The sequence below is a fragment of the Stigmatopora argus genome, chromosome 18 (genome assembly GCF_051989625.1).
Source record: "Stigmatopora argus isolate UIUO_Sarg chromosome 18, RoL_Sarg_1.0, whole genome shotgun sequence".
Lineage (NCBI taxonomy): Eukaryota > Metazoa > Chordata > Actinopteri > Syngnathiformes > Syngnathidae > Stigmatopora > Stigmatopora argus.
In genome coordinates this window covers 4,560,391-4,578,645 of record NC_135404.1, presented here as the reverse complement: position 1 = coordinate 4,578,645, position 18,255 = coordinate 4,560,391, and the positions used below count along the sequence as shown (strand labels likewise).

The 18,255-nt window shown below is 38.6% G+C and overlaps 1 protein-coding gene across 1 annotated transcript; it reads right to left on the bottom strand.

Moving 5' to 3' along the window:
* Positions 1–30: 30 nt before the first annotated feature.
* On the bottom strand, positions 31–17,050 carry LOC144092924 (uncharacterized). Its single transcript, XM_077626091.1, has 3 exons — positions 16,753–17,050; positions 6,613–6,978; positions 31–1,843 (listed from the first exon to the last, which is right to left on the bottom strand). Exons 1-3 carry the CDS (start codon positions 16,757–16,759, stop codon positions 462–464), a joined length of 1,755 nt encoding a protein of 584 aa, XP_077482217.1. The 5' UTR covers positions 16,760–17,050; the 3' UTR covers positions 31–461.
* Positions 17,051–18,255: the final 1,205 nt, after the last annotated feature.

The following is an 18,255-nucleotide window of genomic DNA, read 5'->3' as shown; positions in this document are numbered from 1 at the left end:
CGCAGAGAAACAGGGAGGTCAGGACAACAGTACACTCAAAGGGCTTTAATTAAAGAGACAAAAGGCAAAGTAAACCAGGAATCAAAAATGACAAAAAATGAACCAAAAGCTGTAGAATTAAAAATAGCTGAACGCACCCTAACATTATCAAGGACCCAGCAAGAAACGAACAAACAAAGGGGACACACGGGAGGCGACCACGGGTAAAAGCGATGGACAATCACAATGACAAGTTTCAAGCGTCAATATTTTTTTTAATAATAGTTATACATAAATATTGAATATTGAAAGTCTAGTGATTGTCTGTTCAACATTAAAATTAAAAAACAATTTACATTTGACTTCACATACCAATTGTTAAGTCTATTCACATATGGGACATTCTTGTGAGGGGAATATTGGAGCCAGTGCAGGTTGTTAATTCTTCCTTTAAAGTTCCCTTCTGCGAAAATGTTGGAAGATTAACTGTGCAGGAAAAATGAGTTCTCGCTACTGTGGGATTTCATGTGGCCTTTTAAGTGGTGCTTTTGAGAGAAAGCTTTACCACAAATGGAGCAAGAAAAGGGTTTTTCACCCGTGTGTATTATTAGGTGTTTTTTTAAGCTTACCTGGTGAGTGAAGGTCTTACCACAAACTGAGCAGGAAAATGGTTTCTCACCGGTGTGGGTTCTTGTGTGTCTTTTTAAATCTCCCTTTTGAGAAAAGGCTTGAGCACAAACTGAGCATGAAAATGGTTTCTCACCAGTGTGGGTTCTTGTGTGTCGTTTTAAATGTTGCTTTTGAGAAAAGGCTTGATCACAAACTGAGCAGGGAAAGGGTTTTTCACCGGTGTGGGTTCTTGAGTGACTAATTAAGCTTCCCTTGTGAGTGAATGTTTTACCACAAACTGAGCATGAAAATGGATTTTCAGCAGTGTGGGTTCGTGTGTGGGTTTTCAAAACTTTCTTTTGAGAAAAGGCTTGACCACAAACTGAGCAGGAAAATGGTTTTTCAGCAGTATGGATTTTTAAGTGTTTGTTTAAGTTTCCCTTGTGAATGAACGTTTTACCACAAAATGAGCAGGAAAATGGTTTTTCACCAGTGTGGGTTCTTGTGTGTCTTTTTAAATCTTGCGTTTGAGAAAAGGCTTGACCACAAACTGCGCACGGAAATGGTTTCTCACCAGTGTGGATTCTTGTGTGGATTTTTAAACTTCCCTTCTGTGTAAATGTTTTACCACAAACTGAGCACGAAAAGGGTCTCAACTCAGCGTGGGTCACCATATGTGTTTTTAAAATATACTTATTGCGAAATGTTTTCCAACAATGAGAGCATTTGCAGAGTTTGTCGCCACTGGGATTTTCCTTAAGACCTTCATCATCATCATTGTTATAAAGAAGGTCGTCGCTTTCTGATAAAGGAGCAATTAAATTGTCTGCTTGCCATCCTTCTGTTGAGCTGCTGCCGTTCAGAGGCTCTGCCCCTCTGCTGTCCACGCCCAGAACATTTTCATTCTTAAAAGGCTCACCAATTGACCCGATGACATCTTGCTCATCCTTTTTTATTGGAGGTTTCTCTTCTTTCTTGTGCTTTTGAGAGAAATCTGGCTCCTCCTCTTTAATTTGAGGCCATGTTGAGATGTTTGCAGGCTCCACCCCTCCGCTAGCCACACACAGATCATCCTCCTTCTCAGAGGGCGCACCAATTGACCAGGTGCCTCCTTCCTTCTTTTTGATTGGAAGTTGCTCTGTCATTTGTTGTTGAGGCAACTCTGGCTCCTCCCCTTTGATTTGGGCTAGCTCAACTTCCCCTTTAAAGCCAACAGACTTCTTCTGCTCATCAGGACCAATATATTTTCTGAAACCTGCAAAGACACGAAGATAATATATTTCATGGACTGTCTCTCCAACTAGAAGTCCTTTAGGTTAGACTGGAAATTTAAAGTCTTATACAGTGGTACCTCTACATAAGAGCATTTCGCGATGCGAGTAAAATTTCGAGCAAATAATTATCTCTAGATACGAGAAAAAATTTGAGATGCGAGAAAGCCAGGTGGCCAAGACACAAGAGGCTGTTTATCATTGTCTTTTTTGCCGCATCTCTTTCGTATATAACAGATATCTACGAACACTGGGCGGAGCGTTGCATTTTTTTCAGTGTTTTTTTCCGTCACTCAGCACGAATGCCGGAGCGATCGCTAACACGAGGAGTAAAGTATATTACTTCTCGTTGGCTGCTCATAAGAACCTAGGGGGCACTGGCTCTCTCCCCCGCAACTCCTCGTGTAATATCTCTGGTCGCAACTATACCTCTTTGTAATGTCTCTGCGAGCACTGGGCAGGCGGAGCGTTGCATTTTTTCTGTTTCTTTCCCCCCTCCTTAGCTTGTTAGCTCCCGTTAGCAGAGCGATCGCTAATTCAAGACTACTCGTTGGCAAGTGGTTGTGCATTATCCTATTGTGAGGACATCTGTGCACATCATTTTCGGAATATTTTGAAGGGAATACAACAGCAAACAGCCCATCGATACTAAAAGTCAGGTTGGAGGCGGGGCAAACAGCCAACCCGGCCAGGAGAAGGTATAAGAATGTAAAACAAAATTAGAATTAAGTTTAGTGTAAGGTTAGATTCAACTTATTTTTGAGTATACGAGAATATGGACATACGAGCTCAGTCCCTGAATGAATTAAGATTGTATCAAATCCAGGTCGGTCCATCTGTGTGGAGTTTGCAAGTTCTCTCTGGGTTTTCTCCGGGTACTCCGATTTCCTCCCACACTCCAAAAACATGCATGGTAGGCTGATTGGACACTCTAAATTGCCCCTTGGTATGAGTTTGAGCGTGAATAGTTGTTTGTCTCCTTAAGCCCTGCAATTGGCTGGCCATCAATTCATGGTGGCCCCCGCCTCTGGCCCGAAGTCAACTGGGATAGGCCTCAACCATGAGGGACAGAATGTGGAGAAAAAAAAAACAGAAAATCACAGTTTGATTTTTTTAATAATTTATTTGCAAATCATGGTGGAAAATAAGTATTTGGTCAATACCAAGAGTTCATCTCAATACCCTTTGTTGGCAATAACGGAGGCCAAACATGTTCTGTAGCTCTTCACAAGCTTTTCACACTGTTGCTAGTATTTTGGCCCATTCCTCCATGCCGATCTCCTCTAGAGCAGTGATGTTTTGGGGCTGTCGTTGGGCAACACGGACTTTCAACTCCCTCCACAGATTTTCTATGGGGTTGAGATCTGGAGGCTGGCTAGGCCACACCAGGACCATGACATGCTTCTTACGAATCAACTCCTTTGCCCCGTGTGGTTTTGGAATTTTTGCTCACCACTCTTGTTATCATTTTGACGCCACGGGGTGAGATCGTGCATGGAGCCCCAGATCGAGGGAGATTATCAGTGGTCTTATATGTCTTCCATTTTCTAATAATTGCTCCAACATTTGATTTCTTTGCACCAAGTGTTTTATTGCAGATTCAGTCTTCCCAGCCTGGGGCAGCTCTACAATTTTGTCTCTGGTGTCCTTCGACAGCTCTTTGGCCTTGGCCATTGTGGAGTTTGGAGTGTGAGAGACTGAGGTTGTGGACAGGTGTCTTTTATACCGATAATGAGTCAAAATAGATGCTATTGATACAGGTAACGAATGGAGACCTTGTTAGACCTCGTTAGAAGTTAGACCTCTTTAACAGCCATAAATCTTGCTTGTTTGTAGGTGACCAAATACTTATTTTCAACTCTAATTTGGAAATAAATTCTTTGAAAATCAAACAATGTGATTTTCAGTTTTTTTTCTTTCACATTGTCTCTCATGGTTGAGATTTACCCATGTTGACAATTACAGGCCTCTGTAATCTTTTCAAGTAAGAGAACTTGCACAATTGGTGGTTGACTAAATACTTATTGGCCCCACTGTATATATATATTGGATTATTGATGGAATCTTCAGGAGGCGCCGTAGGGGAGCTTTACAGGAAAAGCTTTTGCAAGAGCTTTTCGGCACACAAGGAAGATGTTTATTGGGAGTTTTGACCGCTGTTTCTTTTTTGGTACAAATATGCTTTTGTACAAGAACATGAAACTGCCAAGACGATTGTCATATTCCATGGCTATGGCAATGTTGTCACCAATCCCCAGGACCCGTTGTTGCAAACTGCGTGCCATATTGAAAATTTCTTACGATTTCTGAAAGTACCAAGACCATTCTTCATTTTTATTGTCGTCATTGTTTTGGGGGGGAAAATTAAACTTCCACTTCACTCTTCTGCGCCGTCCAGCCATCAATCACTCGTCCAGAGAGGTCTATTTTCAGAAAAGAGCAACGCCGTCAGCCCGCTGCTCAGACTTAAATGGAGACTCAACTTCTACTCTGTTCCTCCAAGGTGTTCAGCCATCTTAGCCGCCCAATAGGCTCTATTTTCGAATGAGTGTGACGGCATCTGCTGTAACATCACCCGGATCTTGCACTTTGAAACATTTTTGGGAAATTCTGCCATCAGTTCCGCGACCATGAGGCTCCAGGAGTCCACTGAGCGAGATCCATTTTCGGTTTAGGATCACGGTGTCTGCCGTAAGGTCACTCGGGACTCGCATTTCTGAGAAAAAAATCCACCTTCACCGAGGTTCCCGGCCAACCTGTCCGTTGATCAAATTCTAGCGTACGCTTTTTTGGTCAACGTAAATTTTGACATTTTTATGAAGTTTTTTTATACAGACGCTCCCCTACTTACGAACGCAATTGGTTCCGAGTGATTGTTCATAAGTTGAATTTGTTTGTAAGTTGATTCAGTGCTATATTTTGTTTTATAATTTATGTTTAAGGCCGATATAAGTATATTGAAGGTTTCTATAAGTGCATTTGTATGTTTAAGGCTTGTATAAGTAACACGCATTGGTTTGTACTGAAAAAAAACATATACAATAAAATTGAGAGAATATGTACAGTACTGTAGAGAGAGAGAGATTTATGTATTAGAAACTGGCCAAAAGAAGCGACCTAATGACGATTGCACAGTTTTCTTCTTTTTTTCATCATAAATGATGCGGTAGCACTGTATGGCATCATTCAATTGATTTGCAAACTTTGTGCAACGTTCAATATTTGGGTCCTGCTGCTCGATCTTTCTGTATAAATGGTGTTGAATGTGCAACGCTCACCACTCACGCGCATCAAGCTTCGTTATTATTGCCACTCGTTTCAAATGAAATGGCTTGCCTCTTCCTTGCAGCTCCCTCAATAGAAGCCTTTAGCTTTTTACCAACCAAATTCAATATTGGATGCATGAGATATTTAATGATACAAATGAAAAAGGTTCTTTGCACACTGGAGCTACATTCACGCACTTCCGCATTGCAACAAAGAAGAAGGTAGATGCTGGGTGAGCTGAGCTCTCACAGCGCCAGGTGTCGGTATTAGCGGTGGAAAGAAGTACTACTCCGAATACAAAATTGGACTTGCGAACATTTTTGGACTTAAACGGAATTTGTAGACATGTTCGTATGTACCGTTGTTCGTAAGTTGAATGTTCGTAAGTAGGGGAGCGTCTGTACTTAATAACTTAAAAGCGTGATGTACTGAACCTGCCAAGTGGTGAAAGATGACAGTATTTACTCTTTGGGGATGTTTGATTTTGTGACATGGATTGTTCTTTCGTATCTTGCAACAAAGGGTTTCCCATCAAAGCTTATTATTTTATATGTAGACGCTTTCGTAAGTAGAGGTACCACTGAATTTCATTCGCCATTGATGACATCCATAGAGAAAGTTTCATTCCTTTGTCCATTTTACCGAACAACACACATGAAAAGATCATTCGTTGTAAGACGTTAGCACGGACATGCCAACTTTGTTCGTATTCTTATTGTAGAGTTATTTAAAAGGAAAAGGTGAAAGTTATGTCAACTTCAAGTCGAGCATCTTTGGTGTCTGTCGTCAATTTTTTCGACATTCTTCGAAACATCGACAATGCATTTAGTTTTGTGCATGAATTTGTCGTTACTATTAGATTTTTTTGCTTTATAGATTTACGACATTTATTCTGACTCTCTTTTGGAGCCTGCAGAGCTGTGGCAACCCGAATGAAGACTAATAACCTATCTTGTAATTGGATGATTTTGGAGAATCGAAATAAAAACTTTAATAACAACAGAAGAAAATAATCTTTTAAAATGGAAACCAGGGTGTTATATCAACATTTTACAAATTTGAAAGACAAAAGATGTGATAGTTATCGTGATAATTATTGATAGACTGAATTTTTTCTTTTATCCTGATAACAATATTTGTCAGATCACCCAGGCCTATTTTACCATATAATTCATTTTACACCACGTAAATGTATATGATTGACAGGAAATATCAGCCAGGTGTGCTCCAACTTTTTTGCTTCAGGATATACTTTTCAAGGAGCCAACATAGGGTAATGTAGATTTTTTTTCCAGGACACTAAAAAAGAAGTAATCGTGCTTGGTTGGATGCACGATGCGGCTGTTTAACCCATATGCTGACCATTTTTTTTATAGAGCAGTCATAACGACGTAGGTTGTATATTATAATATTGAAATATATTAAATAATATTATTGAAATTCTACACCCCAAGGGTCCTCTCTATGTTAGTGACTTGATACTCACAGAATTGCAGGTGTGATGTGGTGTTGCGGCTATCTGGTGGTGGAGCCATGAGGTTGTCTGCCTGGAAACGTTCTGTTGAGCTGCTGCCACTCGGAGGCTCCGCCCCTCTGCTGGCCTGACTTGGACCTTCATCTTCGCCCTTCAAGGGCTCAACAGTGCACATGGGGACATATACTCCCTCCTCTTTAACATATAGAGGGACTTCCTCCACCTTTATGCGGGGACGCTGCTCCTCCTCATTGTGGCGTTTCCCTACTGTAATGAAATGCTCCATTTGTTCCTCTTTAATACATAAGAAATCTTCATTGTCTTCATCTTTCATGGGAGCCGACTCCTGGTGCTCAGTTCGATGTGCTTGATTGACATCTGAAACACGAGGACTAAATCTTATTTCTTTATTTGCAATCGTGTGTCCCCAAAATGATTCACCACTTTAGAAATACAGTAATCCCTCGATTATCGCGGTTAATGTAGACCAGACATGGCCGCGATAAAAGAAAAACCGCGAAGTAGGGTCACCCCTATTTAAATATATATATATATATATATATATATATATATATATATATATATATATATATATATATATATATATATATATATATATATATATACATACATCTATATATATATATATATATCTATATATATATATATATATATACACATACATACACATACAGATGCTCCCCTACTTACGAACGCAATTGGTTCCGAGCGATTGTTCATAAGTTGAATTTGTTTGTAAGTTGATTCAGTGCTATATTTTGTATTATAATTTATGTTTAAGGCCGATATAAGTATATTGAAGGTTTATATAAGTGCATTTGTATGTTTAAGGCTTGTATAAGTAACACGCATTGGTTTGTACTGAAAAAAAAACATTTAATAAAATGGAGAGAATATGTACAGTACTGTAGAGAGAGAGAGAGAGATTTATGTATTAGAAACTGGCCAAAAGAAGCGACCTAATGACGATTGCACAGTTTTCTTCTTTTTTTCATCATAAATGATGCGGTAGCACTGTATGGAATCATTCAATTGATTTGCAAACTTTGTGCAACGTTCAATATTTGGGTCCTGCTGCTCGATCTTTCTGTTTATAAATGGTACTGACGGTCGAACGATTCAATGCCCGTGAAACGCTCACCACTCTCACGCGCATCAAGCTTCGTTATTATTGCCACTCGTTTCAAATGAAATGGCTTGCCTCTTCCTTGCAACTCCCTCAATAGAAGCCTTTAGCTTTTTACCAAGCATATTCAATATTGGATGCATGAGATATTTAATGATACAAATGAAAAAGGTTCTTTGCACACTGGAGATACATTCACGCACTTCCGCACTGCAACGAAGAAGAAGGTAGATGCTGGGTGAGCTGAGCTCTCACAGCGCCAGGCGTCGGTATTAGCGGCGGAAAGAAGTACTACTCCGAAAAAGGCGCGAAATACAAAATTGGACTTGCGAACATTTTTGGACTTAAACGCAATTTGCAGACATGTTCGTATGTACCGTTGTTCGTAAGTTGAATGTTCGTAAGTAGTGGAGCGTCTGTATATAGTAAGGCTTTTTTCTTTAAAAAATCGACATAGTATAGTAAGGCTAAGAAAGTCGGAGAATAAATCTGACTTCTGATTCTTCTCCTAGTTATTGCTGTGGTCCAGTGGCAAAAATATTGGTTCAGAACTTGAGGTGGGAATCAGGAGTGAGTTCAATTCCACTCTTTGCAATTCTCAAATTGTTTATTGAGGTAATGAAAAGGATAGATATAACTTCCAATCACATCATTTCAGAAGTCACTGTGGTCCAGTGGCAAAGACAATGGGTCAGAACTTCAGGTGGACTCAAGTTCAAATCAGGAATGAGTTCAATTCCACTCTTTGCAATTCTCAAATTGTTTATTGAGGTAATGAAAAGGATAGATATAACTTCCAATCACATCATTTCAGAAGTCACTGTGGTCCAGTGGCAAAGATAATGGGTCAGAACTTCAGGTGGACTCAAGTTCAAATCAGGAATGAGTTCAATTCCACTCTTTGCAATTCTCAAATTGTTTATTGAGGTAATGAAAAGGATAGATATAACTTCCAATCACATCAGTTCAGAAGTCACTGTGGTCCAGTGGCAAAGACAATGGGTCAGAACTTCAGGTGGACTCAAGTTCAAATCAGGAATGAGTTCAATTCCACTCTTTGCAATTCTCAAATTATTTATTTAGGTAATGAAAAGGATAAATATAACTTCCAATCATGTATAGGCGGGCCGCCTCGTGGTGTAGTGGGTAAGTCACCTGCCTGCGACGTGGGTGTCGAGGGTTCACGTCCCGGTGTCGCCGGTCAACGACTGTATGGTGTCGGCAGTCGGCCGAAGGCCGACTGTCGAACACCACCAGGAACCCCCCTCCCAACTGTCTTCCGGTCAGCCTTCGGCTGACCGGAAATATTGTTTTGCTGAAAAAAATGACTAAGTCTTTATTCGAATGAAAAAAGGATTACCCATTTACTGAACTACTAGTGTAGTGATTAGTCAAACGAGAGCGGGATTCGAACCCCATCTCCCACATGGCAGTCAAATCCACTAACTTGAGGTCTGTCTGACCCATTGTCTTTGCCACTGGACCACAGTGACTTCTGAAATGAGATGATTGGAAGTTATATTTATCATTTTCATCACCTCAATAAACAATTTGAGATTTGCAAAGAGTGGACTTGAACTCACTCCAGATTTGAACTTGTGTCCAACTTCAATTTCAACCCATTGTTCTTGCCACTGGACCACAGTGTCTTCTGAAATGATGTGATTGGAAGTTATATGTATCCTTTTAATTACCTCAATAAACAATTTGAGAATTGCAACGAGTGGAATCAAACTCACTTCTGATTTGAACTTGAGTCCACCTGAAGTTCTGACCCATTGTCTTTGCCACTGCACCACTGTAAAGTTGGAAGTTGTATTTATCCTTTTCATTACCTCAATAAACAATTTGAGAATTGCAACGAGTGGAATTGAACTCACTCCTGATCCCGCCTCATGTTCTGACCCAATGATTTTGCCAGTGGACCACAGCAACAACTAGAAGGTGAAGAATCAGAAGTCAGATTTATTCTCCGACTCGCTTAGCCTTACTTGCTGTCATTTTTTAAAGAAAAAAAGCCTTACTATACTATGTCGTTTTTTAAGAAAAGAAGCCTTACTATACAATATCATTTTTTAAGAAAAAAAGGCTTCCTCTACTATGTCGTTTTTCAAGAAAAAAAGCCATGCTATACTATGTCGTTTTTTAGGAAAAAAAGCCTTACTATACTATGTCGTTTTTTAAAGGAAAAAAGCCATACTATACTATGTCGTTTTTTAGGGGGGAAAGCCATACTATACTATGTTGTTTTTTAGGGAAAAAGCCTTCCTCGACTATGTCGTTTTTCAAGAAAAAAAGCCATGCTATACTATGTCGTTTTTAGGGGGGGAAAAGCCATACTATACTATGTCGTTTTTTAGGGGGGAAAGCCATACTATACTATGTCGTTTTTTAGGGAAAAAGCCTTCCTCGACTATGTCGTTTTTCAAGAAAAAAAGCCATGCTATACTATGTCGTTTTTAGGGGGGAAAAGCCATACTATACTATGTCGTTTTTTAAGAAAAAAAGCCTTACTATACTATGTCGTTTTTTAAGAAAAAAAGCCATACTATACTATGTCGTTTTTTAAAGGAAAAAAGCCATACTATACTATGTCGTTTTTTTAAAGGAAAAAAGCCATACTATACTATGTCGTTTTTTAGGGGGAAAAGCCTTCCTCTACTAAGTAGAGGAAGGCTTTTCCCCCTAAAAAACGACATAGTATAGTCTACTATGTCGTTTTTCAAGAAAAAAAGCCATGCTATACTATGTCGTTTTTTTAGGGGAAAAAAGCCATACTATACTATGTCGTTTTTTAAAGAAAAAAAGCCTTACTATACATGGTCTTTTTTAAACAAAAAAGCCTTACTATACATGGTCATTTTTTAAGAAAAAAGCCTTACTATACATGGTCTTTTTTGTAAATAAAAAGCCTTACTATACTATGTCGTTTTTAAAGACAAAAAAGCCTTACTATACTGTGTCGTTTTTAAAGAAAATAAGCCTTACTATACTATGTCGTCTTTAAAGAAAAAAGCCTATACTATGTTGTTTTTTAAGAAAAAAGCCTTACTATACTATGTCGTTTTTTACGAAAAAAAGCCTTACAATACTATGTCGTTTTTTTTAAGAAAAAAGCCTTACAATACTATGTCATTTTTTAAGAAAAAAAGCCTTACTATACTATGTCGTCTTTTAAGAAAAACGCTTTACTGTACATGGTTGTTTTTTTAAAATAAAAAAGCCTTACTATACATGGTCCTTTTTTAATAAAAACCCTTAATATACATGGTCATTTTTAAAGAAAAAAGCCTGACTATATATACATAGTATTTATTTTTTAAACAAATAAAAGCTTTACTTACATAAACCACTTTAAGTCGTTTTTAAAGACAAAAAAGCCTTTATGTCGTTTTTAAAGACAAAAAAGCCTTACTATACTATGTCGTCTTTAAAGAAAAAAGCCTATACTATGTTGTTTTTTAAGAAAAAAGCCTTACTATACTATGTCATTTTTTACGAAAAAAAGCCTTACAATACTATGTCGTTTTTTACGAAAAAAAGCCTTACAATACTATGTCGTTTTTTTAAGAAAAGAAGCCTTACTATACAATATCGTTTTTTAAGAAAAAAAGGCTTCCTCTACTATGTCGTTTTTTAGGAAAAAAAGCCTTACTATACTATGTTGTTTTTTAAAGGAAAACAGCCATACTATACTATGTCGTTTTTTAGGGGGAAAAGCCATACTATACTATGTCGGTTTTCAGGGAAAAAGCCTTCCTCTACTATGTCGTTTTTCAAGAAAAAAAGCCATGCTATACTATGTCGTTTTTTTAGGGGAAAAAAACCAGACTATACTATGTCGTTTTTTTAGGAAAAAAAGCCTTACTATACTATGTCGTTTTTTAAGAAAAAAAGCCTTACTATACATGGTCTTTTTTAAACAAAAAAGCCTTACTATACATGGTCATTTTTTAAGAAAAAAGCCTTACTATACATGGTCTTTTTTGTAAATAAAAAAGCCTTACTATACTATGTCGTTTTTAAAGACAAAAAAGCCTTACTATACTGTGTCGTTTTTAAAGAAAATAAGCCTTACTATACTATGTCGTCTTTAAAGAAAAAAGCCTATACTATGTTGTTTTTTAAGAAAAAAGCCTTACTATACTATGTCGTTTTTTTACGAAAAAAAAGCCTTACAATACTATGTCGTTTTTTTAAAGAAAAAAGCCTTACAATACTATGTCATTTTTTAAGAAAAAAAGCCTTACTATACTATGTCGTCTTTTAAGAAAAACGCTTTACTGTACATGGTCGTTTTTTTAAAATAAAAAAGCCTTACTATACATGGTCATTTTTTAATAAAAACCCTTAATATACATGGTCATTTTTAAAGAAAAAAGCCTGACTATATATACATAGTATTTATTTTTTAAACAAATAAAAGCTTTACTTTACATAGACCACTTTTTTTTTAAAAGAAAAAGCCTTACGATGTCCAGCCATTCAAGTCATTTTGCATGCCAGCTTTACGTTTGTACCAAATCTCGGGGTATTCTTTGCTCAGTTATGAAGCACGTCTAATAAGATGAATAAATATTTGACATTATCGTCGACAAGGAAAAAGAGTGTCGCCAAACTTTCGTCAAAACATATACAGACGCTCCCCTACTTACGAACGCAATTGGTTCCGAGCTGGTTCATAAGTTGAATTTGTTTGTAAGTTGATTCAGTGCTATATTTTGTATTATAATTTATGTTTAAGGCCGATATAAGTATATTGAAGGTTTATATAAGTGCATTTGTATGTTTAAGGCTTGTATAAGTAACACGCATTGGTTAGTACTGAAAAAAAAAAATAATAATAAAATGGAGAGAATATGTACAGTACTGTAGAGAGAGAGAGAGAGAGAGAGAGATTTATGTATTAGAAACTGGCCAAAAGAAGCGACCTAATGACGATTGCACAGTTTTCTTCTTTTTTTCATCATAAATGATGCGGTAGCATTGTATGGCATCATTCAATTGATTTGCAAACTTTGTGCAACGTTCAATACTTGGGTCCTGCTGCTCGATCTTTCTGTTTATAAATGGTACCGACGGTCGAACGATTCAATGCCCGTGAAACGCTTACCACTCTCACGCGCATCAAGCTTCGTTATTATTGCCACTCGTTTCAGAAGAAATGGCTTGCCTCTTCCTTGCAACTCCCTCAATAGAAGCCTTTAGCTTTTTACCAACCATATTCAATATTGGATGCATGAGATATTTAATGATACAAATGAAAAAGGTTCTTTGCACACTGGAGATACATTCACGCACTTCCGCATTGCAACGAAGAAGAAGGTAGATGCTGGGTGAGCTGAGCTCTCACAGCGCCAGGCGTCGGTATTAGCGGCGGAAAGAAGTACTACTCCGAAAAAGGCGTGAAATACAAAATTGGACTTGCGAACATTTTTGGACTTAAACGCAATTTGCAGACATGTTCGTATGTACCGTTGTTCGTAAGTTGAATGTTCGTAAGTAGGGGAGCGTCTGTATGTACAACTTGAATCGTTCGACCGTCAGTACCATTTATAAACAGAAAGATCGAGCAGCAGGACCCAAATATTGAACGTTGTACAAAGTTTGCAAATCAATTGAATGATGCCATACAGTGCTACCGCATCATTTATGATGAAAAAAAGAAGAAAACTGTGCAATCTTCGTTAGATCGCTTCTTTTGGCCAGTTTCTAATACATAAATCTCTCTCTCTCTATACAATACTGTACATATTCTCTCCATTTTATTAATTGTTTTTTTTCAGGACAAACCAATGCGTGTTCTTAGCCTTAAACATACAAATGCACTTATATCAACCTTCAATATACTTATATCGGCCTTAAACATAAATTATAATACAAAATATAGCACTGAATCAACTTACAAACAAATTCAACTTATGAACAATCGCTCGGAACCTAACTCGTTCGTAAGTAGGGGAGCGTCTGTGTATATATATATATATATATATATATATATATATATATATATATATATACATATATACATACAGTGGTACCTCGTCATACGACCGCTCGTCATACAAAATTCTCGTCTTATGGCGGAAATTTCGATCGAATAATTCGCCCGTCATGCGATCAAAATTTCGTGATGCGACCAAGCCAGGTCTTTTTTTGCATATCTTTCGTGTATAACAATATTTACGAGCACGGAACGATTAATTTAGACGAGTTCCTCCTAGGACCAGGAAACGCACAATGCGCATGCAAAAAGAGGGCTTTCTGGGTAACGAAGTATACTCGTGCACACAACACCCATAGGCAATGGCAACCTTTCTCAGAATAAAACTTCAACTTCATTACCCACAATCAATACGTGGGAAGCTCAGCTATGTCATTTCCTGTTATTCTTTCTAAGGAAAGAAAGTCCCGAGATCGTTCCTTAAAGACTATTTCTCGTTGGCAAGTGGTCGTGCGTTATCCTATTGTGAGGACATTTGGGTGCATCATTTTGGGAATATTTTGAAGGCCATACAACAGCAAACAGTCCATCGATAGCGAACGTGAGGGCGGAGGCGTGGCAAACCGCCAACCCGGAAAACGAAGGTAACAAAAGATTACAACAAAATTAGAATTCAGTTTCGTGTAAAGTTACATTAAACGTATGTTTGAGTGTCTGTATATATTAATCCAAGTTAATTTAAATTTGTTTGTTCCGTTTACGAGTGCGTTGTCGTGGAAAAAAAAGGAACCCCCCCCCCAAACGTCTCTGTCTCCCGTCGGCGAAATCTGCCCAATTTTAGTTAGATTAAACACATTTTATTACTATTAAACCACTAGTTATGTGTTACTTTGTTAATAGATGGCGAATTAGAAGAAATAAAACATTTTTTCCAATCCAATATCCTGTTTTTGGTGTTTTTTCAGAGGGCTGGAACGAATTAATTTGTTTTCCATTCATTTCAATGGAAAACGTCCGCTCGAGTTACGAAAATCTCGTCATACGAGCTCAGTTCCGGAACGGATTAAGCTCGTATCTCGAGGTACCACTGTATATATATATATATATAAAACTTCAGTGCTGAGTCCTAGTAGCAAGAGGAGTACAGGTGAGTGGCTTCCACTTGCAAGTTGCAGCGTGGATTTTAAAATTTTATGAACTTTAAAAAAAACAGAAAAATTACATTACTAAAAATCAGCGGTGTAGTGAAGCCGCAAAAGTTGGAGCCGCGATATTCGAGGGATTACTGTATTTCTCATCTACTACAACACAAGGTCATTCAAATTGCTCGCCATCACATTTGAATCAGGATTCAATTTAAGTGAATTGGAAATCTTTCATTTTGAGAGTCTAACAATGAATTCATTTTGCATCATGTCCTTGCCATTTTAGAGTACTTACAGGTCGCTTCCTGTAAATGTTGGATAATTTCCTACTGCTTTTTAGGTACTTCTCGTTGGCAAGTGGTCGTGCTTCTTGGTTGTTTGACGATTTTTTTTAGGCCTTTACCGGCTACTTCCTGTTAGGTTTGGGGCATTTTAAGGTTCCTTGTTAACTCTTTGGCCACGATTGACAGGGCCATTTTGACTGCAGGTGGCGAAATAACGTATGTAGCCCCGGATAGGAAATTGAGCAAAGCGCAGTATCAAACAAATTACAAAAGTCTGGTTTCAGGGCACGCATGTGCCAAAAATAAAAGCATTTGATTCTGTACGAATGAGCTTCAAAGTGCCTGTCAGTCAGAACAACGCCGCGGGCCAAATCGGACTCGCTAGCGGGCCGTATGTTTGACAATGCTGCTTTAAATGTCACTTGTAGCATTAGCGTAGCATTTGTTAGCTTTAGTATGAGGAGCGTCAACGCTTTTCAAAAACATTTTTCAAAATGCATGCTGAATGATATTACTTAAATTTCATTTGATGTGCAAAAAGAAAAAAATATTTACTGTATCATATTTATTGCCTATAATTAGCATTGAAAAACTAATCAAACAGTCAATTAACTCATGAACTGCCATTGACGGCGCAAGACGTCTGATCCATTTGAGCTGGGCAGGTTGGCAGCGACAAATAGATGAACGTCCATCATGGTCATTGGCAGTGAATGAGTTAAAGAGCCATTTAGTTAAAAATGTATTTACACTATTGTCCATAATAGCGCAAACCGCTCCAACTTGTATTATTATTCACAATTTATTTATATTACTTACAGGCACTGGATGCACAAAAAAAGAAACATTTTTCCCAGCCAATGCCAGGAAAAGCCAAGTATAGAACTGAAATATTTGATTTTTTTTACCGGAAAAAAAATTGAAAATAAAAGATCTAAAGTAACTACTTGCACTGAAACTGTTTGTACCCCATTGTATATTTTCTTTAAAAAAAAAAAACAAGTACATGTAATACTGTTTACTTAATTGTTTATACTTAAAGTTCAATAAATGTTTAGAATTATATTAGTGTGTTGTATTTGTAATAAACATCTATGTAATGAGGGTGGCCCAGCGGATGAGTGGTTAGCGCATCGGCCTCACAGCTCTGGGGTCCCGTGTTCAAATCCAGGTCGGTCCACCTTTGTGGAGTTTGCATGTTCTCTGCGTGGGTTTTCTCCGGGTACTCCGGTTTCCCCCCACATTCCAAAGACATGCACGGTAGGCTGATTGGGCACTCTAAATTGCCCCTTGGTATGAGTGTGAGTGTGAATGGTTGTTTGTCTCCTTGTGCCCTGCGATTGGCTGGCCACCAATTCAGGGTGTCCCCCACCTTTGGCCTGAAGTCAGCTGGGATAGGCTCCAACACCCCCCGCAATCTTCTTGTGTCCACTTGAGAATTAAATAATTTGCAATCAGAAGACACCGGCCTGTTTATTGCAGCACACACAAAATACCGTCTTCTCCAGCACAATTCAAAAGGAGGAAATTTAAACTTAATAAAGTAAAATAACAAAATAACACTAGCCTTACATCGCCCTGTATCTGTAGACATTATAATATATTTTCGACACAAGTTAAACGTCAACTCACCTTTCATTTTGGGGTTTAATGATGATTGCTTATTAGGCGACGTGTGGACGCCAAGCGCCTTGTTTCTTCTCTTTATTAGCAGCTAACTTAGGCTAGGCTAAGCTAAACAAGCCGAGAAGTTTCAACGCCCACCCAAACGACGGATTCTTGGCGTGCCCTAAAATTTGTACCACCTTGAAGAGGCCAGGGGAGATAAGGTTGGTTCTTTTGTTTTAATTTGAGGAAACAAAAGCACACGTTAAAGGCTCTCACTCCCCGATATTGGTCGGTGTCGGATTGTGACCAATGGCTCCCGCGCATGCGCGATTTAACGTCATTTCCTCTGACGGAATAAGCGCAAATAAACGGTAAGGCATTGTATGTAGTATCCGAAGTCTGAGGTGTATAATGTGCTGAATGAATAGCTTAGAATTCAAATTTAGGCAAGTCATAGAGGATAGAAGAATGTTCTTGGAGGAAGATATCTCTGGTTGCCCATATGGTACAATCGCCAGTGATTGGATTGTTTGAATCAACCCCGTGTTGGACGAGTTAAACTAAACGTTACAGCTGGGATGGGCAAACGATTCCACAAAGGGCCGCAGTTGGTGCGGGTTTTCATTCCAACCCATCAAGCGGACACCTTTTCACCAAACTGGTGTCCTACAAAAGCAATCAGTGGATTGCAGTCAGGTGCTTCTTGTTTTCTGCAGAAACCTCTTTGGTCAAAGTGTCTGTGCAGGATCGGTTGCAACAAAAACCTGCACCCACAGCTGCCCTCGGGGACCCGATTAGCCACCCCTGCATTAAAATGGAATGATTCTCTGCTACTGCAAAATGCAGTGGTGGACCGTCAGGGCCTGCAAGGCCTTCTCTGCTGGCCTAAAAAAAATATTGGAATCACAGACCGATGTTAATTATGTTTTGTCTATGAATACTTAATAAAATAATTCCAAATTGTCTGTCAGCTTCCTCTCATTGCTTTTCCCCAGGTTGCGCTGCTTCCAGATGTGTGTTTTCATATTTAAGCATCTAACCAATAACATTTTGGCCATTATTTGTTGCCAGGGTCAGAAATCTGCCTTAAGGCCTTCACAATTAGTTCTGCAGGCTCTGCTGCATAAAACAAGCGTGGATAAAACTGTTGCTTTAACCAATCAGATTTCGAGGTGGCGACACCACAATGCTTTCTCGCAGGCGTAGGGATACGTCATTGCTTTCTAGCAGGCGTAGGGATACGTCATTGCTTTCACCAAGTATGATTAGCTAGTGATAGCGTGGACTAGCCAGAGCTACCGAACTGTATCTGGAGCGAGATGCACAAGCAAATATATTGTTGTGTTGATTTAATAGCGGTTTTGTCAACCCGCAATGGCTGAAGGAGGAGAAGAAAAGGATTTGTTTGCAGGTTTACTGTGAGTCATTTTCAATATGGACTTTTCAAGAAAAGCTGGACATCATTAAGAAAGGTCGGACCACTACAAAGCAAGCAAGCCTGTCACAACCGGGAAGGAACATTTTCAG

Excerpts from the sequence above, each read along its gene's own strand:
- LOC144092924 (XM_077626091.1), bottom strand. Across the intron at positions 1,844-6,612 it reads CACATCACACCTGCAATTCT|GTTTCAGAAAATATATTGGT; the intron begins GTGAGTATCAAG and ends GTGTCTTTGCAG.